The sequence below is a fragment of the Sus scrofa genome, chromosome 3 (assembly GCF_000003025.6).
Source record: "Sus scrofa isolate TJ Tabasco breed Duroc chromosome 3, Sscrofa11.1, whole genome shotgun sequence".
Lineage (NCBI taxonomy): Eukaryota > Metazoa > Chordata > Mammalia > Artiodactyla > Suidae > Sus > Sus scrofa.
Window position 1 is genome coordinate 6374239 of NC_010445.4, and position 26778 is coordinate 6401016.

General features: G+C 54.5%; 2 protein-coding genes across 8 annotated transcripts; one reads left to right on the forward strand and one right to left on the reverse strand.

The window, feature by feature from the left end:
- On the forward strand, nt 108-14424 carry CPSF4 (cleavage and polyadenylation specific factor 4). Of its 6 annotated transcripts, none has more exons than XM_003354457.4 (8): nt 108-379; nt 3096-3146; nt 5261-5413; nt 7666-7761; nt 8113-8206; nt 9242-9314; nt 10807-10902; nt 13494-14424. In XM_003354457.4, exons 1-8 carry the CDS (start codon nt 277-279, stop codon nt 13560-13562), a joined length of 735 nt encoding a protein of 244 aa, XP_003354505.2. In that variant the 5' UTR covers nt 108-276; the 3' UTR covers nt 13563-14424. The 6 variants fall into 6 exon arrangements, with proteins under 6 accessions (XP_003354505.2, XP_003124350.2, XP_005661931.2 ...); XM_003124302.5 differs by having other exon boundaries at nt 124-379; nt 10732-10902; XM_005661874.3 differs by having other exon boundaries at nt 124-379; nt 10810-10902.
- On the reverse strand, nt 15100-22722 carry ATP5J2 (ATP synthase, H+ transporting, mitochondrial Fo complex subunit F2). Of its 2 annotated transcripts, NM_001097464.1 has the most exon segments (4): nt 15100-15237; nt 15862-15978; nt 16531-16638; nt 22592-22613. In NM_001097464.1, coding segments are annotated over 4 exon segments (267 nt in total). In that variant the 5' UTR covers nt 22605-22613; the 3' UTR covers nt 15100-15208.

Sequence of the window (26778 nt, forward strand, 5' to 3'; positions counted from 1 at the left end):
GCAGCGGCGAGGAGAGGTGAGAGTTCGGCGAGCGGCTAGCCGGGCCTAGCAGAGCCGCCTGTACTCTGCGCTTGATTGGCCCGGTCTGGAGCGAAAGGGCTGGCGCGGGCTCTGGGTGCTCCCGGCATCCCTTGGGCGGCGGCGGCGGTGGCGCCGGTGTTGGCGGCAGCGGCGAGGCGGCGGAGGACAGTGTGCGGCGGGTCTGCGGCGGGTAGAGGTGTGAGGGAGACGAGGAACCTGAGCGGGAGCCGGGCCGGTGTGGCCGCCGCCGCCGCCATGCAGGAAATCATCGCCAGCGTGGACCATATCAAGTTCGACTTGGAGATCGCAGTGGAGCAGCAGCTCGGAGCGCAGCCGCTGCCCTTCCCCGGCATGGACAGTGAGCGCAGGGTCCGGGAGGAGGGCGAGGGCGCGATGGACTTGGCTCCGGGACCCCCCCCCCACCCCCGCCGCTGTAGTTCCAGGACGCCCTGCCCCTCAGTTCGGGAGCTCCTCCCCCTCGGTCCTGGGACTGCTTTCCCCAAATCCTGGGACCCCCACCCCACCTTCTCCCGTCATTTGGACTAAGGAGCCCCTCTTCCCCGATCTTCGACCCCTGAGAGCTAGCCTAAGGCTAGGGCAGGACCACGTCCCGCCCATCAAATAATTCTTGAATGAAAGCGGGTATCGTGTATTGGAAATACTGCCCCCACTCGAACACGCTCCCCAACTACAGAAAAGTACCAAGATATCCCCTTTCCCCATTTCCAGCCCCCCACTTTGGGCGGTCTCTTCTTGCTTTCATCAAAACCGGGCCGTTGGGAGAGTCTTGCAGAGGGAAGGACCCACCCCTTACTCTGTAGGAGACCCCCAATGAGGCGCTCAAGCTCCGTTTTTCTCCTAGGACTCGCGCTCCTGGGAGCCCATTCCTCACTGTTTCTCTGGACCCCACCTCTGGGTCATTCCTCACACCCAGGCAGCCGCCCAAGTGTCCTTCACTCTCCCTCTTCACGTGGCGGCAGTTATCTTTTCCTCTTTCTTTCTCAGAGATACTTGAAATTTAATGCTGTAAGTTAAAGCTCAGAGGGCTCTTAGGGGTCAGTCATTGAGTTCAAGCCACAGATGAAGCACCTGAGCCCTGGGCTGGGGAAGGGACTGGCCAAAGACTGCTCAGCGCCTGATGGAGCCAGATGAGCTCGCCAGGCTTCTTGACCCTTCTATCTGTGGCTCCCTGTGCCGTCCCCCTAACTGCCAGAGGACATGGACCACAGTGCCACATTCTCCTACCTGTCCCTGGACTAGCGGAGCCTCCCTGCGGCCTCATTCCCCTCAAGTGGCCACACTTCTCATGCACGTGTGACCTCTGAGTTGTCCCTCTTACGCTGACGTTTCTGTATAAGATAATGCATGTACACAAGAGACGTACCTTTAGCAGCAGTTACTTTCTATACACATACAAACGCTGTCTCCACTGCATACGGCTTACAAGCCGCTGCCCAGACCCTTAAACCGGTCAGTGCAGGTGATCACTTCATGCTTATACACAGACATCTACCCTCACACCCGTGGCCTCTTCCTCTGCTGATGGCACTAGCTCGAGACCAAGGAACCATCCATACTGGGCAGCTCTTTCTCCCTCCGCCCTCCAGCCTGGAACCACAGATACCTGAGCCCGGGAGGGCAGGTGCAGCGGTGAGGGGCCCTCAGATCTGTGCTTGGAGAGGGTCCAGGACCTGCCTAGCCACAGGTACTGCCCCAGCCCAGGGCCTCAGCACTCACCGCCTGCCCGAGATCACGGTCAGTGTGTCAGAGCCCAGGGAGGCCACAGCCCTTCCTCCCCCTCGTCCTTGCACTTGATTTCTGTCTTAATACAAGAAGGATCTATGGGTTCTGTCCTGAAGGCACATTTCTTTATCATGTCCGCCTCAGACCCCGTCCCCAGCACTGTGGACTTTGGCATTTAAGGAATAAAACAACCTTAAACCTCTGAAAAGAACGAAGGCTCAAAGTACTCTTAAATGATAACTTTTTTTTTTTTTCTTTTCTTTTTTCTTTTTAGGGCTGCACCCGAGGCATATGGAGATTCCCAGGCTAGGGTTTGAATCATAGCTATAGCTGCTGTCCTGTGCCACAGCCACGGCAATGCCAGATCCTTGACCCACTGGGGGAGGCCAGGGATTGAACCAGCAGCCTCATGGTTCCTAGTCAGATTCATTTCCGCTGAGCCACGAGGGGAACTCCTTAAAAGATTTTTTAATGTAAGACTTCTCGGACTTTTCTGAAATGCACACCTCTGACGCCCACTTCTGTAACCTTAAATCTGTCCTAGCAAAATAGACCTGCTTCTAAGAAGCCAATAGAGCTCTTGAAAGTTTGCAGGGGAAGACACGTAAGAGATGCTCGTGGTGGGTTTTGAGCATTTCTAAAATGCCCACTGATAGAGAAAACTGAAGCCACAGATGCTTTCTCCTGGTGGCCATGGCGGGTGAATTCCTGGGCTCCTTATTACAGCCCTGCACCCCACTGACTTCTCTGTGCTTGGCCTTCCTTCTCCTGCTCCCCTCCCGTGAACCAGCTGTATCTGTGGAACATTGAATTGTGTGTTGCTGCCGCTTATTAAGAGCAGTCACGCTCCTGCGTCATCAGTTATGCTCTTCCCTCCAGGAGGGTCTCTGAGCGCCCACCTCTTCCTCCTCGGGGTCCCCGTTTGCTTGTTTGTGCTTCCTGTGGGATCATTCCCTCCCCCTGCCTCAGGTTCAAGTGCCCCTGAATTCACCCTCTGCACAGTCTGAGCAGGGAGAAATTAATTTCTGTCACTTGGGCTCCATCCTTCCTGCGCCCAACCACTCCTAACTCCTTGAAAGCATCTGGCTTGTAGGAGGTTCTCCGAAAGCCCTGAGTAATGACTGGTCTCAGCATATATGCCTCATTCTGCCAGGAATGGCTGAGAGAAAGAGCATTTTCCTTGCTCGAGCTTTGCATTTTCTTCCCACTCTATTTCCTGTACCTTGAATCCTCTGGGGGTTAAAGGCCAGAAGGGTTCCCTCCGCATTCTTCAGACGTCACCAATAGCGGTGATAGCTTGCTTTGTTTGACCCCTCTCCTTCTCTCTGCAGAGTCGGGGGCTGCTGTCTGTGAATTCTTTCTGAAAGCTGCCTGTGGCAAAGGTAAGAGACCCCTGGCTCCCGACATTCCCCCTGGGCAGCCCTCCACCTCCCCGTGCCCAGCAGATACGCAGGCTCTCCGGTCTCTGCTCGCCCGGCTTTCTGCCGACTCCGGGTGTCCCCAGATGCCACTGTGGTCTGGACAGGCCAAGGACACGGTGGGATGTTCTGCCCGAGTTTGCCTTCCTGCCTCGTTTTCCCTGCGGTCACGAGCACCGAGGTGTCCGGGAGCTTTTTCTCAAAGTCATAGGGTTAATGCGTAGCTGAGCCCAGGCCGCTCTGTTCTGCAGTCTTTTTTTTTTTTTTTTTTGTCTTTTTGTCTTTTTGTCTTTTTGCTATTTCTTGGGCCGCTCTCGCGGCATGTGGAGGTTCCCAGGCTAGGGGTCCAATCGGAGCTGTAGCCACCGGCCTAAACCAGAACCACAGCAACTCGGGATCTGAGCCGCATCTGCGGCCTACACCACAGCTCACGGCAACACTGGATCCTTAACCCACTGAGCGAGGCCAGGGACCGAACCCGCAACCTCATGGTTCCTAGTCGGATTCGTTAACCACTACGCCACGACAGGAACTCCCATTCTGCAGTCTTCATGAGCTCATGGGCTCTGTGTCCTTTCCTCAAAAACTCTGCTTTAGTGTCTTGTGGCTTCGTTCATACTAACCTGGTCCCAGCAGAGGTGACACAAGCCAGCCCGTCTGCTGGTTCAGAAGGCGGATCACCAGGGGGGGCCCTCACAGGTCCTGTATAGGGCTGGGCATTTTTCCGGACCCACATGTCTTTGGCAACTAAATTTTAATCAGAAGCTTGAATAGGGAGCACAGAATTAGAGCAAGGGGATGGTTTTAGTGGATGATGTGGGCAAGTTGTGGTTCTAAGATTCAAGCCACTTACCCTGCCAGGTAGGTCAGCTGGGTTGACCTCAGACTCTCCAGGGTCAGAATGTCATTCCCCTGCTGGGCCTCATCCCTGCCTTTGCTCTGTAATCCTGCCTTTCTGACCCACCTCCTGTTAGCACAGCCATCCTTAGCACGGGCAGCACGCTGGCTATTCAGATTTAATTAAGATTAAGTAAAATAAAAACATTCTTCAGTCACACTCATCATATTTCGGTCATGTAGTAGCCACGTGTGGCCACCATGCTAGACAGCATAGAGCACTGTCCCCCCTCGGCAGAAAGTTCCCATGGGCAGGGCTGGTCTCCCTGGCTATCTTTTCCACTGACCACCTCATTCCAGTCGGCCTTTCAGTAGTCCCGCCAGGGCCCTAGTTAGAAAGGCGACTTTGGAGTTCCCGTCGTGGCGCAGTGGTTAACGAATCTGACTAGGAACCATGAGGTTGCGGGTTCGATCCCTGGCCTCGCTCAGTGGGTTAAGGATCCAGTGTTGCCATGAGGTGTGGTGTAGGTTGCAGACACGGCTCGGATCCCGCGTTGCTGTGGCTCTGGCGTAGGCTGGTGGCTACAGCTCCGATTCGACCCCTAGCCTGGGAACCTCCATATGCCATGGGAGCAGCTTAAGAAAAGGCAAAAAGACAAAAAAAATAAAAGGCGACTTTGCCAGGTATGGTTCCGTCCTATTTGGGCAATGATTTCTACAGAAGGCAGACGTCCCTCAGTTGATAGACAACACATTTCTTCAGTTCCGACGTTGATTTCTTTCTTAATTCTTGGAGGCTAAGTGGCACGTTGAAGAGATGGAGCCCCCCTGCAGTCCAGGCCTCTGCTGGTGGTCCTCTTTACGTTTTTAGGGCTGTGTTTCCTAGGCCCCAGTCTTTTACTACCTCCTGCAAGTTTTGCCCATCCCTGGAGCTATTCTTTAATTAAATTAGGAAAATCACTGCCCCCTTCCCTCTACCACCCTTCGGCTTGTGAAGTCTCCATCTTACAGAAATGCCTGTGATGTTGTGATCTGATGTTTTAGTTAGCTTTTTCCAAGACCCAGTAAAAGAAAATCCACAGCTATTAAAACTTCAGACGCTCCCGTGCTGCCTAAAGTCACACTGCCTTCTGCGGGGGCACCCCCACCTTCCAGGACATGCTGTTTGGGGGGCTTTGGGGAGGTGTGGCTGAAGGTGCCTTGGGCGTAGGCCGGCCTCCTCACAGCGTCTTCCTGGGCAGGGGGCATGTGCCCGTTCCGCCACATCAGCGGCGAGAAGACAGTCGTGTGCAAACACTGGCTGCGGGGGCTGTGCAAGAAGGGCGACCAGTGCGAGTTCCTGCACGAGTACGACATGACCAAGATGCCCGAGTGCTACTTCTACTCCAAGTTCGGTGAGGCCCGTGGCAGGAACCCCCAAGCCCCACTCCACCCAGAACCCCCGGGCCAGGAGCCCCCAGAGGCTCCATCAGGCACCCAGACCCAGAGGGGTTAAGCAGCTGCGCCCACGCTCCCTGCCAGCTCCCACCTTTCCAGCTTCAGATGAGAACCATAGGTGCCTGCTGACCTCAGCTGGCCCTTGAGCTATGGGTAGTTAGGGTCATTCTCTAATAACCGGTACATCCCTGTAGTGCTTTGGTGTTTTGAGCACTCGCAGGTACTTTGGGGAGCCGAGACTAAGCCAGCTTTCTCAGTGGGTGCGTGGGCAGTGCAGGCTGGAGGCCTCGCCTCTGCTCCCGCGGACCTTCTCCCTTAATCAGCTGCTGCTTGCGGTGTGGCCCCTGCCCCCGGGGCCTGATTTGGTTCCTTCTGTCTGCGAGCGTGATCCGGGGTGGTAGCTTGTCTGTCCTAAACAGTCCTCAGGGATGGCAGGTCTACGGGGCTGCTCTTCGCCTTGAAACCCAAAGACTTCCTTTGTCTCTGCTCTGGGGGCACGTGGCCTCAGCAGACCTGAGTGAGCTGTGGAGAAGCAGGGACGGGCTGGGGTGGTGGGGCTGGCCCAGGGCCCAGTGGAGCCCATGTGCTCCCTGAAGGAACCAGAATCCCCTGCCTCTGCCCTGGGCCACGTTGCCCAGGAAGCAGCCCTGCTGGTCACGATGAGGGTGGGCTCTGGCCCCGGGACTGCCAGCCTCAGCCCCACGCAGGGGCTGGCAGCAGGCTGGGAGCCTGCTCTACGCTTTGAGGTGGGCTGAGGAACGCCGGGCGTGCTGCGTGCCCTCAAAGCCCCGTTGTCAGAGACATTAATTATTTCAGCAGTGCAACAGGCTTGGCCTGCTGGCCTCTTAATGACACTTGTGGCTTTTTCTTTAGAGGCAACATAAGTTGAGAGGTTAGAGCACAGGTAGAAAACAGGACCCGGGCTTCCCAGCCCCCCACTCCCTCCCTCCCACCCACAGCAGCGTGGGAAGCAGCCCTGGGAGAGCGCAACAGCAGCTTCTCCATGGGAGCCTCTCCCATCTGGAGACATCGTCCCCAAAGGCAGGAGCCACTCCCCTGGGCAGACTCCTGAGGGCGCCTCTGCCACTGGCTTGGGTTCCCAGCTTCCCTGCAGATGGGCCTGGGCCCTCTGCCTCCCAGACCTGCGACGAGAGCCTGTCCCGTCCCAGTGCAGACACACCGTCTGTAGCTCCTGTCACCTGCGCCAGGCACTGAAGGGGCAGCAGCAAAGAGGACAGGCCCGTCATGGCCCTGTGGCGCTTTTGCTCCAGTGCCCCAGGGAAAGAGGTGGCCAGTCCCCCTGTGAGACAAAGAAGAGAATTGTTGGAATTCCCTGGTGGCTCAGCAGGTTAAGGACCAGCATTGTCAGTGCTGCGGCTTGGCTCACCACTGTGGTGCATGGTTGATCCCTGGCCTGGGAACCTAGGGCGTGCTGTGGGACCACTTAAAGAAGTGCCCTCGAGACAGCGTGGTCAGAGGGCCTCGGAGGAGGGGGCCTGGGTTGGGATCCGAAGGCTAAGACGGGACCACTCAGGGCAGAGGACTCTTCTTGGACCGGCTGGGAGGCCAGTGAGGCTGGAGAGGGGGTGGGTGAGACCCCACAGGGCCTTTCATGTGGACAAGGACTGGAGCGGGCAAGCTTGAAGGGGTGTGGCCGCCCGGGGTGGCAGTGCCTGTACTCGGCCAAGAGAGGCTGGTGGCCAGCTGGGCCCGTTGCTCCCGAGAGGAGCTGTCACAAAGGCTTCAGCACCGTCTACCACAGGGACCCAGCCGTGAGTTCCCAGGCTGTCCTAAAAACGAGCCTCCTCAGGCCTTTCCCTGCCGCAGCATAGACAAAGAGAGCTCGCGGGGGCTCTCCTCGGAAACGGGAACTTCCTGCTGGTCTCCACTGGTGTGTCTGTCTGTCTGGGCCCCACGCTGCCCAGGACACCTCCTTGGGCCAGAGGTGGAGCCGTGAGTTATTTGATGTGTGTGGACCCTGTGCCCGCCTCTGTCAGTGTCACCTCTGAGGGAGGGCCATCCCTGCCCACGTACAGGTCAGGAAACTGAGGCTCTTGAGACCCTGAGCCCTGGGTCTCGGGCCGGGGCCGGACACCACAGCCCCCCCCCTGGGCCCCTCTGCTGGACGGCGGCCCAGCCTTGGGGGGGCGGGGGCGGAGGCGGGTGGGGGCCAGCTGTCGCAGGGGCCGCGTGTCCGGTGTCCCTGCAGGGGAGTGCAGCAACAAGGAGTGCCCCTTCCTGCACATCGACCCCGAGTCCAAGATCAAAGACTGTCCATGGTACGACCGCGGCTTCTGCAAGCACGGTAGGTGTCGGAGGCCAGTCCTCTCGCCCTCTGCCCACATGACCCTCTGCCTGTCCCGCCTCTTCCTGCAGAACCTGGTGTTAGTCACCAGGGGCTAGTGAGGCTTTGCCGCACCCTCAGGTCACCTGAGTCTCCCTAGGCTCCCCTGCAGGCCACGTGCTCACCTGTCCTTTTGATGAAGAAACTAGTGTTTGAGAGGATGTGTGCCTGCCCACTGTCCCTTCTCAACAGGAGGCAGAGCCAGCCCTGGCCTCGCTCTCCGCACCCCAGGCAGCAGTGTGGCAGGGCTCTGACCGGCAGAGGAGGGGCACAAGGGCGCCCCCCCAGTGCCCCTGACACTTGGCTCCACAGGCCCCCTGTGCAGGCACCGGCACACGCGGAGAGTCATCTGTGTGAATTACCTCGTGGGATTCTGCCCGGAGGGGCCCTCGTGCAAATTCATGCAGTGAGTAGCTGGGCCCTGCTGCCCTGTGTCTTTCCTGGGCCGTCTGGGCTGTGGTCACTGGATGGTGTCAGCACAGGGTCTGGGCAGGGGTGGGAGGTGGGGAGAGACCCCTGCTGCCTCCTGAGTCCAGAGGTGGCTCTGCCTGAACCAGCCTCTAGCCTTTGTGGGGTCATAGGTCATCCAGGACTCAGGTGGAAGCTGTGGGCCCCAGGCTCCCAAAACCCTTGTGCACGTGTAATCTTGCTCATCACTTGGGGGCCTCAGGTGAAGAGCCTGTGCCCTCAGGGAGAGGATTTCGGTTTCAGGGCCTCCCTCTGGAGACGCTGAGCTTGGTGTTCCGTGTACACTGGTTCCTAGAACCCTCATGTGTGCAAGAGGGTCCCCATCTCACACCTGAGGCCAGGGTCATGTGGCACAGGTGGTACCACCTGGTCAAAGGCAGCTGTGTGGCCTCTAAAGCCCGGTCCTCCTTGCTCAGGAGGGCGCATTGCTCGTCTCCTGGGCCTCTGTGCCCGGCTGTCACTTTGGGTGGTCATGGGGCAGCACCGCATCTGTCCTTGCTGCTGACACCGGCACGGAAGCAGCATATCCTGGCCGCTGCCACATGGTGGGCAGGTGGCGGGTGCTGCTGACAGGGCTCCTCTCCCTGGGTAGGTGGCCGGGGAGCCTGCTATCAGTTCTGACACTCAGTTGCCCTGCGGGAAAGGCAGGGTGTGTGTCGGGAGGGCCTTCGTGTACGCCAGCTATTTCTTTCCCTTCTCTGAGCAGCGCTTGCTGGGCTCACACCTAGTGTAGACAGAGCTGGGTCCAAGGCCAGGCACAGCAAATCTGTCTTCCCCACCATCCCGAGGCCTTGGGTGGAACTGAGCGCCAGCACCCACCCCGTGCCCAGGTGCTTTGGGTGGCCCTGTGCTTGGCTCGAGACTGGCTGTGGTCTTCCCGAGGCCAGAGCTTGAGACCCCCACCTGGCCGACCTCCTCTCTCATCCTCTCCTCCGTCTCTCGTTCCCGTCCCCTCCTGCTGCCGGGTGACCAGCCCTCGATTTGAACTGCCAATGGGAACCACGGAGCAGCCCCCACTGCCGCAGCAGACGCAGCCTCCGGCAAAGGTACCGTGCCCTCGCCCCGTGGTGCTGCCGGCCCTGGCAGTGCCCTTGCAGCAGAAAACTCAGTGCCCGCCTCAGTGCGGGGCTGCTCTGGACCTGGCTGGAGACCGTGTGCGGGGCAGGGGTCCCCCTAGACCCAGCAGAAAATCCAGGCAGCAGAGCAGCTGGCACCCTCCTCTGGGGGTAGAGGGCCGTCTGCCTGAGCCAGGTCCCACGTGCGTCTCCCTTCCCGCCTGCCAGCGCCCGGGAGTGGAGTGCAGGGCGGCGTGGGGCCTCCGGTTCCAACCCTTCCCTCTGCCAGTGGGACTCACCTGAGGGGCCCTGCTGGGTGGGAGCAGACCCGGAGCGGGCCTGAGGCCGAGGTTGAGCGGTTAACTGCTCCGCGTGGAGCCTCCCAACTGCAAGGAGGATGCTGGGAACGGGGCGAGGGACCATTTGGCTCCAGTCTCCCAAGCGAGGGTCCCACGACCCAGCAGTGGGCTGGTCCCCCCAAGCATGAGGGAGGGAAGTGCCGTAGACAGAGAATCTGCAGCAGTGCCCCCAGACCAAGGGCACCGTGAGTTTGGTTACGGGATGGGTGGGTGGGGGCCCAGACCGAGGCGGGCCAGGTGTCCTAGGCGGGGTCTCAGCAGGTTGCGTCAACAGCCCACCGATCCTGAGGCCTCACTCTTACCTGGCTGGACTCCGCCTGTTGCCGAAGCCCGGCCTGGCCCCGCTCACGCTAGAGGCCGAGCCGCCGGGAATGTGGCCGCCCTGAGCCCACCCTTGGGGGGTGTGGGGTGAACCCAACAACTGTTCTCCGGCAGAGCCGGCACTCCTGCCTGTGGGGGCGGCCGTGACAGCCTGGGCTTTGTAGCCCAGGGCTCCTGTACTTTCGGGGCCAGAGCCAGGAAGCCACTCGGTTGGGAGGTAGCCTTGCTGCCCAGCAGCCCCACCCCAGGAGCCCTGACCCCCTGCTCACACGACTCCCTAGCGGAGGGCCCTCTCAGCCCCTAGACCGCAGGTCAGCGTGTCAGCCTCCAACTGTTTTTCCGTGACTGTTGCTCGCCGTGTAGGCTGCTAAACACCTGGCTGAACCAAGCGTTCATCCTGACCTGAAGCTAGAACCTCACAAACAAAAGTAAGGCCTGCTCATGCCCTCGCCCTGCCGCCCCAGAGGCCGCCTCGTCTCTTTGGTGTTTTGTTTTCCACTTTTATTTTTCGTTTTTGTGTGTCTGCATGGTGTTTTTCGGGCAGCGGCTCCTGCCATCATCACCAGATCTTTCTTTTTCGCCTGCTCCGCCGAGCAGGGCCACCGCGGAAGCCCTTCTTCCTGCCGGTCACACGCGGGACCAGTCCCGCCCTCTTTTTTCCTGTCCCCATTGGTAGTCCGCGTGCACGTGTTTTCCGCAGTAAAACCGTGTTGTGTAACTCTTTCCAGCAAAGTAACAATCCGCCATTACAAAGGTCGTCCTCCTTGATCCAGTTAACGACTCAGAACTCTTCTCCCAATCAGCAGAGAGCCCCGCAGGTCATTGGGGTCATGCAGAGTCAAAACAGCAGCGCAGGCAACCGAGGACCCCGGCCGCTGGAGCAGGTCACCTGTTACAAGGTGAGTCCCCGGGGAGGGGGAGGCTTCGGGCAGGCTCCTCACAGTCAGTGGCCTTCCCTCCGAGCAGAGAGCTAGCTAATCTTGGACAGTGAGAGCGTCTTTGCATCGTTAATGAGCACTGAGCCACGGGTGAGCTAGAGACCCTCCGACTTCCCTCCCAGCACAGCAAGGCCAGGCGACAGTTCAACACATGGGTGAATGAAAGAACTGGGCTGGCAAGAGGGACGGGGCTCTTCCAGAGGCCAGGACAAACGGGCGCACGAACAGAACAGAGCGAGCCCTGAAGCGTCCCACGTGGGCACACACCAGGGAAAGGGACAGCGCTCTGAGCCTACGTGGGAAGAAATAGGATTCGAACCCCACCCACACGGCAGGACATTCAGGGGAAGGGTAAACTTAAAAAAGCCTACTAAGAACCTGTCCACCTCACTCCTAGCTCTGGACGAAAGGGGAGGAGAAAAGTCCCTTCAGGGTTTGTCGTCACTGGCCAGCCCTTCCTGGAGTTTGGGCCTGGGTTCACGTCCTTGGCATGGGCTGAAAAGCCAGACTGAGTTTTTGAACCTAAAACGGCCCAGAGGGGTAGGCGCCTGGCTTGGAGAAATTTATTCTCCACCCAGGCCACACAGCATCCCCACGACTAGGGCTCTGAAGAGTGAGCTCGTAGTTAAAATAACGAAATGCAGAAGGAAATGAGCAACACTGATTGAGTCCGCAGACACAACCAGTAGTAGAACCAGACTCACAAAGGTTTCAGACGTGGGGACTCTTGGACGAGATACCAAGTTCGTACATGCTTCCTGTAAGAACTCTGAGGTGATACAGAGCGTTCAGGGCACTGAGTGAGCGCTGTGCTTTTGAGTGCCCCCTTTCCTGAAACAGCCCCTGTACTCAGTTGCTTTGTTCTCGCATGTTCTGTTTTTAGCTCCCTTTACACCAAAACTCCTAAGGGGACTCCACTCTTCCAAACTTTTATTCACATAAGCACAAGACCCTATGTATCTTAGGGCCCTACTATGTACAATGCCCTATATAATCTTTTTTCTTAGAACAGTCAGGGTCTCTCCGTGTCAGTATGTGTATCTCTCATGTACTTCAGTGGCTGCATAACTGCACCAGTTCTCTGTTGGTAAACAAGGATTCGGTCTCTGCTGCTGAAAGCAGTGCTGAATCTGACAGACGCCTTTGAGCTCTTGTGGTGTCTGCAGCATCCAGGCCTGCAAGCAGAAGGCTGGGGTCAGAAAGCATAAGCTTGCATTGTTCCTAGAACTTCCCTTTGGCAAAGCTGAGCCACTGGCCACTTCCATGGCCATCAGACACCCAGGAGCACCTTCTCAGGACTGGCTCTGCAGAGCGAGCCCACTGTAGTTGCTCCTTCCCGGGAGGGGTCCGTGTTCTGAGGCGGGGAGGCAGGTGCCCAGACAGACACCAGAGTTAAAAGTGCACATGCATCTAGGGAAGGCCCCGCAGAGGCTTCTGAGGCCCAGCCCTCCCAGGTAAGGAGGGTATGGGCAGGGGGCGTTGGAAGGTGGGCAGGCGAGTTGGGGGCAGGCAGGTCTCGAGTATAGTGAGGAGACGTATCTTGTCGCAGACTGGTCAGCAGGGCCTCTGTGATGCAAGCTCTCCTGGAACCTTAGAAAGGTGGGGCGGGGGTGGCGAGGGGGACCTAACAGCCTCTTCCTCCCACGGGCACAGGTGGTACTAAAGACACCTCGTGGGGATCCTGGATTCCCTGGATCAGCCGTGGACACCAAGCGCTACGAAGTGGGGCTGCCACGTCCCTCCTCTGGTGATCACATCTGCCAGAGGACTAAGTGGCAGCTACACAGGCTGCTTGTCCACACAAGTCACCCCGACAGATGAAACTTGAAAACCTGGGGACTGTAGGGTCGGGAGGACAGGGTTAGTATGGGTTGGGTGCCCCCACCTGTCCCCTCACTGCTTGCTCAGTGCTCGAGGCGGCCGTTGCCTTTCTTGCGGTTCCCTTCTCCGTTTTGAGGGATAGCAGGTTTGAGGGTAGAGAGGCAAAGGCAGGGCCTGGATGAACAGCTGGGACAAGTCAGGGTCAAGGCTAGATTTCGGAGAGGTGAGTCTACCCAAGTCTGATCATCCCGTGTCCGATCCCGCGACCAAAACCTGTCCCCAAGGGTAGCTTAGGCAAAGTACACAGGAGCCAGGAGGGAAAACCCTGTGGGTGCAGCCCACCCTCTGTCTGTGCAGTGGATCCCTAAGTTGAGGGAGGAGCCTGGAGGCTTCTCCTGTCTGCAGGAAGTCCCAGAATTGTGTCTCAGGTAAGTGACTGGGCAGGTGCGAGAGCCCTGCCCCACCACGAGCCCCTCCTGTGTCCGCAAGGGCCGTGTGCTCTCTGATCATCTGGCCCTGCAGGCGCCGTCTGCCGAATCACTGGCTGCGGTTCTGCGCTGCTGTACCTTCTGGAGCTTCCTCTCCCTTGCGTTTGAATGAAAATCACCACCACTGAGAATTTCAGAGTCCCTGTCCCCAACCTGGTATTTGGTGGGTGCTGTCTTCATTGTAAATTGCCTTTGAAACAGTGTTTTTCTTTTATTTCTTCCTTCCCCTCCTGCTGTTCCCAGTGTGGTGAAAAAGGACACTACGCCAACAGATGCACCAAAGGGCACTTGGCCTTTCTCAGTGGACAGTGACAGCAGCTGGAGCCAGCTCAGAGCCGCCGGAAGGGCCCCACTGTTGGGGACCACTCTGGGCCACCTTTGGGAGTGTGCATTTAACTGTTTCATGCCAGTGTTAGCACAGCTCTAGCTGGAGCTAGCAGGCAGGCATGCTGGGCTTTTCTCTGAGGGGCTTTGTCTGTCAGTTTCCCTATAACTTTGCTGTAATCTTTTGTTTCTTAAGGGGGACACATGCTCCGGTTCGGTCCCTCAGGTTGGCATGACGTTTGTCTAGGTATCAGCGCCCCCTGGGACTCCCTGCACACCAGGCTCTGGGGAGGGAGGAGGTTGTCGGGAAGGGCTTGTGCTCAGCAGGTCAGTATGGAATTTGGCCCTTCTCCTCGGGCCTCATTAAACACAAGGGGCTGGTGGGTCATTTAAAGCTGCAGCCAGGTCATGCCCGCTCCTTCCCACTCCTGCCGAGTCAGGCTGTGCCTGTCCCTGTGATTTGGATGAGGCAGCCCTTCAGGGCAAACTCAAGTGCGCTTGTTGCCTCAGCAGGTCCTGCTCCACGTGGCAGCGGTTGAGAAGGGTGCAGGGCTCTCAAGTGTGAAGGTCTTTGTCCTCTGGGCTTATTTTCTGGGGTATCCTCTTGGCAGCACATAAGGTCTACCTTAAGCTGGAGCTGCAGGCCCCATTGACACAGATGATGTGGTCCCTCTGTGCACCTACCTCCTGCCCCATCGAGCATCTGTACTGGCCTGGAGGAGAGGCCCCTGCCTCTGAGCCTAGAAATGTGAAGTTGGCACCTGCAACCTGCTGGGCAAGTGGGCCTATCCAAGTTCAATTACAAGAACAATTTTTATGAAGTTGATTAAAGCTTGTTTTTTAAGCTGTGTCTTGTTACTGGGCTGCATTCGCTGCCTGGCACCAAGCCGTGGTACTGGTACTCACTTCTCCCCTTTCAGTAAATGTGAATCTCAGGACAGGAAGCGATGCTGCCAGGGCTTTGATGCTGGCAGACATCACTTCAGATGCTGGATACTTGTTCGTTCAAATCACACCTCCCAGGAGATAACTGGCCACAGCATCTCACCCCTCACATTCTGCTGTACGTAAGCTTGCCCCATACCCCTTAAGGATCTGATTCTGACTCACTTCTCTGAAGGCCTCTGAGAGAAGCTGAGAAAGAGGGTGCGGGATACATGGGCAGTTGGGGGCTCTTATGCTCCCCCTTACCCACCTCCCTCACCCCACTGAGCTTCTTGTAGAGGACCAGGAGGGCCCACACTTCCCAGTAATTCCCAGGAAGGTGCAGAAAGATGGGGAAGGGGATTTTTTTCTTGGGAATACAGGGCTTCTGCTTTATACTATGTAAGTGTCAGCTGACAAACGGCCGAAAGTGAGGCCCAGTAGGAAACCACCCGGGCACTGACAGGAAAGCCCCCCAGTGGGCTGGGACAAATTGTGGAGGCTCTATGGTTCAAAGCTCTGGGCCATCTGACAGTCCCCTCTGGGAGCTATGGAACCACCCCACCCGAGGGTGTGCAGGGGAATGGCTGAGCCAGTAAGGCAGTCCACGTACCAATCATCTTTTATTGGGTGTTAACGCTCCGTTAGGATAAGAAAGGATTCAGGGTGCCAGGCAAAGGTCCCGGTCAGGAATGCAGAGGGCGCCATCTTCAGTGGTATTTGCGCAGCCGCTCATGTTCTGAAGTTACAAAGACAAAAACAGTGAGTTTCTTCAAAGCTACAGTGACAGCACAGGGTGACCGCAGGCTAAGGCTATGTGAAGCCATCCCGAGACTGCCTTTCAGCTCAAGCAGTTAGGAGCTAATCTGCCGCCTGGCCAGAAGGAAGACCCTCTCTGAAAACCAGTCCCAAAGAGCCCAGGCTTTAAGGCCAACCTTGCTCTGAATGCCACCAGAAATGGCTCACAAAACCCAGTCAGTGGCCACCACCGAAACAGCTCCCAGCATCTCCCACCAGACAAACTGCTCCAAGGAGAGTCCACGCTTCCCCAGAGCGCTATGCTGACACGAAAGCCCTCTTCACACCGGCTGCTTGGAAGATAAAGCCAAATATTTCCCCCACCTTTGGAAAAGCCCTGCAGTAGCTTACAGACTGCTGCCTAAGTATGACCTTTGCCCCAGCTTCAGCTTCTTTTTCCTGTCTTTCTCTTTGCCCCAATTCTCTCACTTAAAACATGCTATATTCTGAAACGTTCCTCCAATTCTTCAGCTGTCGGTAGATGATAAGACTTCTAAATTCGAGAACCAATACCATCCTGTCTGGGCAACCTCACCGAAGGCAAAGTGACCCAGAAGAGACTCACTGAGCTCCTTGTAAGAACGGCAGTAGTTGAAAACCACGTAAGCTGCCAGCACCATAGACAGCCCGGCGACGCTGCCTTTCTTCACGTTGACGTACTTGTTGTAATAGCGGTAGTAACCTGCAAGCGGAGAGGAGGCCGCTGCTGAGGGCGCCGTCCGCACGGTCCGCTCTGAGGGCCACCCGAGGAAAGGCCTCAGGCCAGGAGGGAACACGCAAGACAGCCTCGGGAGGCCAAACCCATCACCGCGCACAAGGCGGGGCGGGGGCGCTGAGGAGGCCGGCACCCCCAGGGCAGAGGACTGCTCTGACTCGTCCTGCACTTGAAAATGAACAGGCCTGAGGACAGACCAGTTCAAGTGCTGCCAGGCAGGGAGATGAGCACTAGACTCAGACGGATAAGCTTCAAACTCTTTTCCCTCAAGTCTTGTGACAGATTCCAAGCAACAGAAAACATTTCCTTGTCTGAAAAATCTCAGGGCCAGCATTGCTGGGACCCAGCAAACACGGACATTCAAGGGCTAACACCCCCCCCCGCCCCCGCCGTCCTCTTCTCTACCGTGTAACTTACTGGCCTGAGACAAGGCTTCTACTAGCCAAATTCATTCAGGGCAAAAAGAGACGTGAAGACCAGACACTCGCTTGTATTCACCCACGCCCAGAAGGCGCTGACCTCTTTGAAATGCTCCGGCAATGCCCGAAGGGGTGAAATCCCGCATCAGTATCCAGCTTGGCAGCTCCCCTAATTTGACCTCCAGCAGCCTCCTGTCCTTCAGCGGTACTGAGGAGGAAGAGCAAAAAGCACACACTGAACGAGCTCCCAGTGACACAAACATCATCACTTATTTCAACCACTCAATAAAGGCGATTACTCAGTAACATCACCAAATAGAAGCTGCAGTAAGTATTCTTAGGGATTAAGATGTCACACCAAATACACTGTTTTAAGCCAGTGTGTATAATGGCAGAAGGGCTGCAGCGTTCGGTTTTACTAACGAACAGCCTGCTGGGCATAACTGTAAAAAGAGAAGGAAGAGTCATGAGGAAGAAAGCAAGCGGAGGACAGAGCCTTTATTTTATAAGTAGGGGCCGGGGAGACTGCCTCAGAGAGAGGAGGCAAAGCCTGAGCAAAGGCACTGAGCACACGGGCGGTGGGGGCAGGATTCAACCTCAGGTCTGGCCCCCCTGCTCCTGCAGCCAGTCTGGTTTCTATCTCAAGCACCTTCCTCAGCCTACGGATGTCAAATAAAAACCACTCCGAAGACCCAACGGGCCCCAGACCATTTTTCCAATGAGAATCTGGGGACAGGAAGGACTCCTGGCTGAGTCCACAGTGTATTCATCTCTGAGATGGAGAGTAAAACAGGAAGAGGCCCGGGAGGGGTTGGACCCGGGAACATCCTGATGCTCCTTGAGGAGGAATGACCTTCCTTCCCCGTCCTCTCCTCGGAGACCAGCTTGAAAGCGCTGCTTGGCAGATGTCTTCTTCAGAACGAGGGGTCAAGATCTACTGCCCCTTCGTAAAGACAACCAACCACAGGAGGAACCAGACTAAACCACTCCAAGGTTTCTTTCCATTTTAAGGACCTAAGGGCTCAGGCTCCTGAAGGACCAGCCTTGAGAGTCCACTGAGGGGACTCCCACAGCTCTCCGGACACTCCCAGCCCTTCACAAGGCCAAGGGCTGGCCGCCTTAACAGCAGCTTCTAACCTGCCACGGGCTGTCTGAAGAACCAGACATTTGGCCTTGACGAACCAGACTGACTGCTTGTCAAAAGGCCACAAGTGACAGGTAGAGGCATACTTGCTTTAGGGTCATGATTCCGACTGCCCGTCCCAAAGAAACTGGCCCCAGCCCTCCATCTAGACTTATCCAGCTGGGGTTCCTGTCATGGCACAGCAGAAACAACCCGACTAGGAACCAGGAGGTTTTGGATTCGATTCCTGGCCTTGCTTAGTGGGTTAAGGATCTGACATTGCCATGAGCTGTGGTGCAGGTCGCAGATGCGGCTCGGATCCCTTTAGCTGTGGCTGTGCTGTAGGTCGGCAGCTGTGGCTCTGATTGGACCCCTGGGAACCTACATGTGCCGCAGGTGTGGCCCTAAAAAGCAAAAATAAATAAATAAATAATAAAAATTAGACTTATCCAACACATATGGAGCACCTACTGTATGCCAGGCAGCGTGCTAGCACTGTGGACACAGCAGTGACTGCAGAGAGGCTTGTTCTCAGGGGGACGTTCTACCGAGGAACAACCATCCCCCGCGCACTCACGCCCGGGGCTCCCACGCTCGGCCCACACCTCAGCCCCTCCTGTTTCTGAGCCTCTCACACGACAGGATTATCTTCTTTTGTGCCTTTGTACTTGCGGTGCCCCTGGATCCTTACAGGGCTATCTCAACTTAAATGTCATCTCCTAAAAGGCCGCCTTCCCCGCCTGCCTCATCCCTAGTGCCAGCGCTTCCTTCCTATAGGACCTCTGAGCTCCAGTTTCCTGTCTGTGAAATGGCTTATGCCAAAGACTGAATGAGAATCTATATAAAAGCATTTGGAAGAGTGCTCAGAACTGTAAACAGTAATTATTACTGTTGAAATCTCATTAAGGCCTATAAGAAACATCCAGGAAAAAAGCAGGAGGAAGGGTAGAGAAAAAAAGGGCATATAAGCGAACTGCAGGACATTTTAAGCATGCAGGGCTTCCGGGATTACTCGCACCCTTTAGTTCTTTACAAACGGAAAACTGTGATTAGTTTGGTGGTAGTTTTGAAACGTGAGATAGTCTCAAATGAATCTCAGGATATGTTCCAAATCTCTGTTGGACCTTAGCACCAGTGATATTGAGCTTGACACCAAGTAACAATGTCATCTGAGAATGACACCCTATACCCAAACTGGCAGCATGTAGAAGTTCCCTGGCCAAGGATTAAACTCACGCCACAGCAGTGACAGTGCCAGATCCTTAACCTTCTGGGCCACTAGGGAACTCCAACTATACCACGTTGCTTCTTGAGGAAGAACACAGTCAATAACTCTGCTACACTCTCCAAGACTTCCTGCATACAGTGAGCAGTACAAACGTCATTCTAAAACCAACTGGCTGGAGTTCCTGTCGTGGCGCAGTGGTTAACGAATCCGACTAGGAACCATGAGGTTGTGGGTTCGGTCCCTGCCCTTGCTCAATGGGTTAACGATCCGGCGTTGTCGTGAGCTGTGGTGTAGGTTGCAGACGCGGCTCGGATCCTGCGTTGCTGTGGCTCTGGCGTAGGCCAGTGGCTACAGCTCTGATTCAACCCCTAGCCTGGGAACCTCCATATGCCGCGGGAGCAGCCCAAAGAAATAGCAAAAAAAAAAGACAAAAAAAAGACAAAAAAATAAATAAATAAATAAAATAAAATAAAACCAACTGGCTGTGAGTGCCCATCGTGGCTCAGTGGTAGTGAACCCCGCTAGTATCCATGAGGATGCTGGTTCAATCCCTGACCTTGCTCAGTGAGTTAAGGATCAGGCATTGCCCTAAGTTGTGGTGTAGGTCGCAGACATGGCTCAGATCTGGTGTTGGTGTGGCTGAGGTGTAGGCCAGCAGCTACAGCTCCAATTAGACCCCTAGCCTGGGAACCTCCACATGCTGTAGGTGCGGCCTTAGAAAAGACAAAAAAAAAAAAAAAAAAAACCCTTGGTCCTTGGCAGCTGCACTGGAAACCTCCCCAACACTCCTGTGCAGTGGCTGGTTCATACCAGCAGAGCACGGCGAACAGAACGGACTCTAGCAGCAAGTATTCTGGGCTTAGTGCCACTGTGAGGTTGTGTGCCCTTGGGCAATAACTGCCCTCTCTGTGCCTCAGTTTCCTCCCTTGTAAAATAAGGTAAGAATAGTACCCACCAGGGTACTTATCTCTGGGTACTACGTGAGCTCACTATGTGAAGGCAAGAGTTAGCCATATACAGTTCCTGGTCATGACAGAATTTCAACGAAGGCTGAGAAAGGACCACAGGTTCTTGGGAAGACAGGTGACTACTTGGCTTGATTTTTATGACTTCAAGAAGCAAACTCTGCACCTATATGGAGAGGCATGGAAATGCCAAGTGTCTTCTGGGTGCTAAATCCAACCCTGGGGCTGGCCAGAGAATAAAGAGTTTTAGGTTTTGCAGGCCACACAAAGTCTCTGTAACATAGTCTTTTTTTTTCTTTTTAAACAATTTTTTTTGGCTGTACCCACAGCATGCAGAACTTCCCAGATAAGGGACTGAACCCATGCCACAGCAGCAACCAGGACTGCTGCAGTGACAATGCCAGATTCTCAACCTGCTGCACCACAAGAGAACTCCTTAAACAAATTTCTTTTTTCTTTTTAGGGCCGTACCTGCAGCATATATAAGTTTCTGGGCCAGGGGTTGAATGGGAGCTGCAGCTGCCAGCCTACACCACAGCTACAGCAATATCAAATCCAAGCTGCAACTACAACCTATGCCACAGTGAGCACAACGCCAGATCCTTAACCCAATGAGCAAGGCCAGGGATCAGAACTGCATTCTCCAGAAACAAGGTCGAGTCCTTCACCTACTAAACCACAATGGGAACTCCTTAAACAAATTTTTTAAAAAATATAAGAGGAGTTCCCGTCGTGCCTCAGCGGAAACAAATCTAACTACTATCCATGAGGGTGCAAATCCAATCCCTTGCCTTGCTCAGGTGGGTTAATGATCTGGCATTGCTGTGAGCTGTGGTGTAGGTCCCAGATGAGCTCAAGGCCCTGATATGGTGTTGCTGTGGCTGTGGCAAAGGCCAGCGGCTAGAGCTCCAATTCGATCCTAGCCTGGGAACCTCCATATGCCATAGATTCAGCCCTAGAAAAACAAAAAAATAAAATAAAATTCTTTAGTTCACAGGCCATACAAAAACAGGGCACAGTAAATCCAGCCCATTGGCAATACTTTGCTGATCTCAACCTCCTCTGTTACTGTTATTTATTTGCTAATGAACTACTGGCTTTATATTCTGACAAAAGACTCCATCTAAAAGATCACCAGGAGTTCCCATTGTGGCTCAGCAGGTTAAGAACCTGACATAGCCTCCGTGAGGACGCACGTTTGATCCCTGGCCTCCCTTGGTGGGCTAAGGATCCAGCACTGACATGCTGATTCGGCTCGATCTGTTGTTGCCGCTGAGGCTGTGGCAAAGGCCTGCTGCAGCTATACCTCTAATTTGAGCCCTAGCCAGGGAACTTCCATATGCCACAAGTGCAGCCCAAAAAAGGAAAATAAATAAAATAAACACCATCAGTATCTGGACACCAATTCCTTCACCTGGGTGATGCCCAAAAGTCACAGAGGGACAGCTAGATGACTAGCACCCAACTGTGGACCAAGCAGTGCTGCAAGCACCTCACACACACTGTTTAACCTTTGGTTCACAGTGCTCTCCACTGCGATCCTCTGCTTAAATCAGATGCCAGGCCTCGAGGCTTCCTTTTCACATGTCCTGTTTAAACAACACGGCTACCCTGGATAAATGTTCTCATGCCCATTTTTACAAATGGGAAATAAGTAGCATCTTCTTTTTTTTTTGTCTTCTTAAGGCCACACCCGTGGCATATGTAAGTTCCCAGACTAGGGGTCTAATCAGAGCTGTAGCTGCCAGTCCATACCACAGCCACAGCAACGACAGATCCAAGCCACTGTCTGCAACCTACACCACAGCTCAAGGTGACCGTGGATCATTAATCCAGAGCAAGGCCAGGGACTGAACCCGAGTCCTCATGGATACTAGTCGGGTTTGCTACCGCTGAGCCACGATGGGAACTCCCCTCTTCCTTTTTGATCCCCTTTTCATTTCTCCAGGCTGATTAAGATATAGAAACCTGGGATAAGATACAGGATTAGACAAAACTCTCACTATCATGCGGTGTGACCGCAGGCAAGCCACACATTTCTGACTGTTATTTCCCCCATCCTTAAAATGGGATCAACGTTCCTGGCAACGACTTCCTGACAAGGCTACCATCAGGATCCGGGGCTAAAACATGGTGGTTTCCATATTTTTTTAAAAATCAATGTGGACAGTCTGACGAGTGTAGATTTACACACGCAGATCACCGAAAAGCCTGCTGGCCATAAAGTCATTCTTGTGATTAAAGCTCAGTTTACCACGGAGACGCAGAAGCCTAGGTTGGAATCCCAGCTCAGCCCACTCACTCACTAGTTGTGACCTTGAATAGGTCACCTCACCTCGCTAAGCCTACTCAACAAATACACGCGTTGAGCCTTACGTGGTGCCAGGTGCCCACCGCCCTAGGTAACAGCTCCTCCTAGAAGCTGAACTTCAGCTTTGCGCCGAGAGCTCAGCTACAAAGCGCCAGGGGTTGAGCTCAGGTGCAAAGCGGAGATGAGCGCCGCTATTCCTCAGCGGGGTGAGGGAGGGTGGCTCTAAGCCGCGCATTCCCAAGCCCCAAAGCGCGTCTCTGGGCTGCCGTCACTTTCCCTGCCGCAGCCGAGTGGCGCGGTCCCTGGGCAGGCCGGAGGCGCGGCGGGGCGAGCAGCGAAGGGTCGGGCGGCGCAGGACCTGGGCAAAGCTCTCGTGCGCCTCCAGTGAGGGCGCGGAGAAGGCTCTGAGGGAAAGGCAGGCCGCTCCGGCACTCGGTCCTTCCCCTCCCGGTGCGGCTCTGAGCACTGAACCCTAGACCCCGACTCCTGCCTTCAACCTGAGGGCCCTAACCAGAGCCAGAACCGGAGACTCACCAACTGACGCCATCTTGGAGTCCTGGCTGTCCGCTTGGCCGTGTCGCGCTAGGGCTGCTGGGTAAGGAGCATGCGCCCTGGGGCCCCGGAGCAGAGGCTCACGGGAGGCAGGTCGCGACTGGGACGAAGCTGGGGTTGCAAGTCCGCCCTGGGAAAAAGGGCTAAGTCCCTGGAGGGCAAAGACCTGGGTCCAGCTTTTAGGGACCGGCGGGGTGAGGAGGTGGGGATGGTAGTTAGGAGGAAGGAGGCTGGTAGGACCCCCAGAGAGGAAAGTGAGGAAAGAGCATCCTAACTCTCTATCACCTTAAATTTGTTGTGAAACATGACGAGGGCGCCTTAGGACCCTTCCTCTCAGCTGTGTTTGATGGGACTTAAACTCTGACTCTCAGGGGATCCCCAGTCACCAGGAAAAGCCGGTGTCCAGAGTTAGGCTCTAAATGGGTTTGATTCAAGAGTACCTGCAGGCGTTCCCTCTGTGGTTTAGTGGTTTAAGAATCCCACTGCAGGGAGTTCCCACTGTGGCTCAGCTGGTTAAGAACCCTCATCCTATCCACAAGGATTCGCGTTTGACCCCTGGCCTTGCTCGGTGGGTTGGGAATCCATGGCTACTGCAAGCTGTAGTGTAGGTCGCAGATGTGGCTCAGATCTGGCATTCCTGTGGCTGGGGCATAAGCTGGCAGCTGCAGCTCCAATTGAACCCCTAGCCTGAGAACTTCCACATGCCGCAATGTGCAGCCCTAAAAAGGGGGAAGGGGGAGGTGGAGAAGAGAGAGAGAGAGAGAGGAAATCCTTCGGCAGTGGCTGGGGTCGCTATGGAGGTTCTAGTTCAAGTTTGATCCCCACTGTTTGATTGGTGCAGTGGGTTAAAAGCTCTGGGGTAAAGAGTACCTGTCCATGTCCAGGCTCTGGGAATGCTAAGGACAGAAGGTGTCCACAGCTCCAGTCCTTTCTGCCACTTCTTTTCCAGCACAGTGATGCAAAGGCCACAATAACTACTCCTGGTTAAGCAATTCTGACTTGGGTGAGATGCTTTGATCTCTTGAATCTCAGTTTTCTTCTCTGTAAAATAGGCATGTAACACTTGCCTGGCATCCTTGTTGTAGGAAACAAATGAAACAAGGTGTGTCAAAATAAAGGATTAAGAGCTGAGTGGATAGTAGGAATTGGACCAGTGAACTGATGCCTTCCTCACGAAAGTGACTTGGGGGACTTAATTATCAAATTCATTTTTTTTTTTTGTCTTTTTTGTTGTTGTTGTTGTTGCTATTTCTTGGGCCGCTCCCGCGGCATATGGAGGTTCCCAGGCTAGGGGTTGAATCGGAGCTGTAGCCACCGGCCTACGCCAGAGCCACAGCAACGCAGGATCCGAGCCGCGTCTGCAACCTCCACCACAGCTCACGGCAACGCCGGATCATTAACCCACTGAGCAAGGCCAGGGATGGAACCCGCAACCTCATGGTTCCTAGTCGGATTCGTTAACCACTGCGCCACGACGGGAACTCCTCAAATTCATTTTTGTCGGCTGTACCTACAGCATATGGAAGTTCTTGGGAAGAACCCACCCCACGGCAGTGACCCAATCCGCTGCAGTGACCAGGCCTGAACCTTAACCTGCTGCACCACAAGGGAACTCCCCAAACTCATTTCTTTTTGTCAGTCACTTATTCATTCACCAAATGCACATTGCTATGTACTGGGCACTACAGGCATAGAAATCATTCAAACATGGTCTCTGCATTCCAGACAGCTGAGTAGACAGATGAGTATGAACTCCTTAGTGAGGGAGAGGTAAATTTTACAATAAAATATAGATCCTTGAGAAAGGGAGCCCAAGGGGTGTGAGGCTCTTAGATGGGCAGCCTGGGGTTCAGGGCACCAGGGCCTGGGCCTCTTTTGGGTGGGACTACAGACACCAGAAATGGGCAACAGCTCCTGGGAGAACCAGGAGTTGGACCCAAGCCAGAAGTGCAAATGGAGCCCAGATGTACATGTGGCACCACACAACAGAGCTGGGAAGGTGCCAGGGCCTAGTGCTGAGCAGGATCTCCATATTCCTAGAAAGGAGTAGGGGGCTGCCCAGGAAGGGCAGCGGCCTGAAAATTCTTGCAATGAACAGGGTCACGGGGTCTGAGGCCTTGCGGGGGGGTCATCAGAAAGGGCTGTTTCACTGTTGAATGTTTACTTTGAAGTCAAATTATACTTTCACATCATTTAAAGTATGAGTTCCCATTGTGGCTCAGCACTAATGAACCTGACTAGTATCCATGAGGACTTGGGTTTGATCCCTGGCCTTGCTCAGTGGGTTAAGAATCCAGCTTTGCCCTGAGCTGTGGTTTAGGCCGGCAGCTGCAGCTCTATTTCGACCCCTAGCCTGGGAATTTCCATATGCAGCAGGTGCGGCCCTAAAAAGCAAAAAAAAAAAAAAAAAAAAAAAAAAGCGTGGCGTGTGTGCTCCTGCTGTGTCATACAATTCAGCTCAGTTCAATTCTGACATTATCTACCAGGAGGTAGTGTTGGACTCGAGAGGTTAAGGACTCTTTCCTGCAAGACTGCCCCTCCCTCCAGACAATTTCAGGTGCTATCAAATGTTACCACCCAGGGGTCTGGCCAGTGGCTATAGAGGTTCCAACAACCCCGTCCTCAGGCTCAATTACTTTGCTAGAGTGGCTCACAGAACTCAGAGAAATATCGTACTTACCAGATTATTGGTTTATTATCAAAGAATGTAACTCAGGAGCAGCCAGTCAGAAGAGATGCACAGCACAAGGTATGGGGAAAGGGAGTCACCAACCCAGCATCTCTCCAAACCCATCCTTTTGGATTTTCACAGAAGCTTCGTTACATAGGCGTGATTGACGAAATCATTGGCCATTGACGATTAAACCGAATGTGATATTCACAAGGCCAAACATATCTGCATTGGAAAAAAAGCAAGGGGGGGTTTGTTTTTGTGGGCCTAGAAGCAGGAACTGATAAGAAAGGACCATGAGAGAATTTTGTGTGGTAAGGGTTAATATTCTCTAACCCCAGATGGGCTTGTGTTACAAAGGTGTTGCATTTGTTAAAACATCACCTAAGATAAGTGTACTTGGAGTTCCTGCCATGGAGAAGTGGGTTAGGAATCCAACTGCAGCAGCTCTGGTCATTGTGGCTGGTTCAATCCCTGGCCCACCGAAGTGGGTAAAAGGATCCAGTGTTGCTGCAGCTATAGCTTGGATTCAGTTCCTGGCTTGGGAACTTCCATTTGCTGTGGGTGGGGCCATAAAATTAAATAAAGTACTATGTATGTATTAAATCATTCATAAAAAAGATGTGTACTTTATTGATCTGTACATCAAGCAACTTTTTCTGTCAAATAAAAAGAAATGCAGGGGAAAAAAGATGTGTACTTTATGGTAAGCAATTTTTAAATAAAATGAATACCTAACAGTGCTGGATCCTAGTTAATATGCATTCTGAATTATTTAAGGATTTTCTTTGAAGTAGATACAAATAAGATGTGCTGATGGATGGGGGGATGGATAGGTGACACACCTTGAGCCTCAGTGGGGATTGGCCGGGTCAGTATAAAAGCCCGGTCAGCGGGGCCAGTACTGGATAGAGTCTTGGGGCCCAGAGGAGGCCCTAGCTCCTGCTCCCTTTCCTGGCTCCTTCCTTCCAGGAGCTCTTTTATTTCATTTTATTTTATCTTTTTAGGGCCTCACCTGCAGCGTGTGGATGTTCCCAGCCTTCGCCACAGCCACAGCAAGGGCAGGGACCGAACCCGCAACCTCATGGTTCCTAGTTGGATATGTTAACCACTGAGCCACGAAGGGAACTCCCCCAGGGGCCCTTTAAAGATGTCTCTACCTAGTTGACCACTCAGACTCGTCTTCTGAGTCTCAGGCATAGACTACGTTCTCTCACTTTTTTTTTTTTTTTTTTTTGGTCTTTCCTAGGGACACACCTACAGCATATGGAGGTTCCCAGGCTAGGGGGTCTAATCAGAGCTATAGCTGCTGGCCTACACCACAGCTCACGGCAATGCCAGATTCTTATCCCGCTAAGTGAGGCCAGGGATCAAACCTGCAACCTCATGGTTCCTAGTCAGATTTGTTAACCACTGCGCCACGACGGGAACTCCATGGTCTCTCACTTCTGACCCATGTCTACCTCCAATCCCCTTGAGGAAGCTAAAGAAAAAAGCA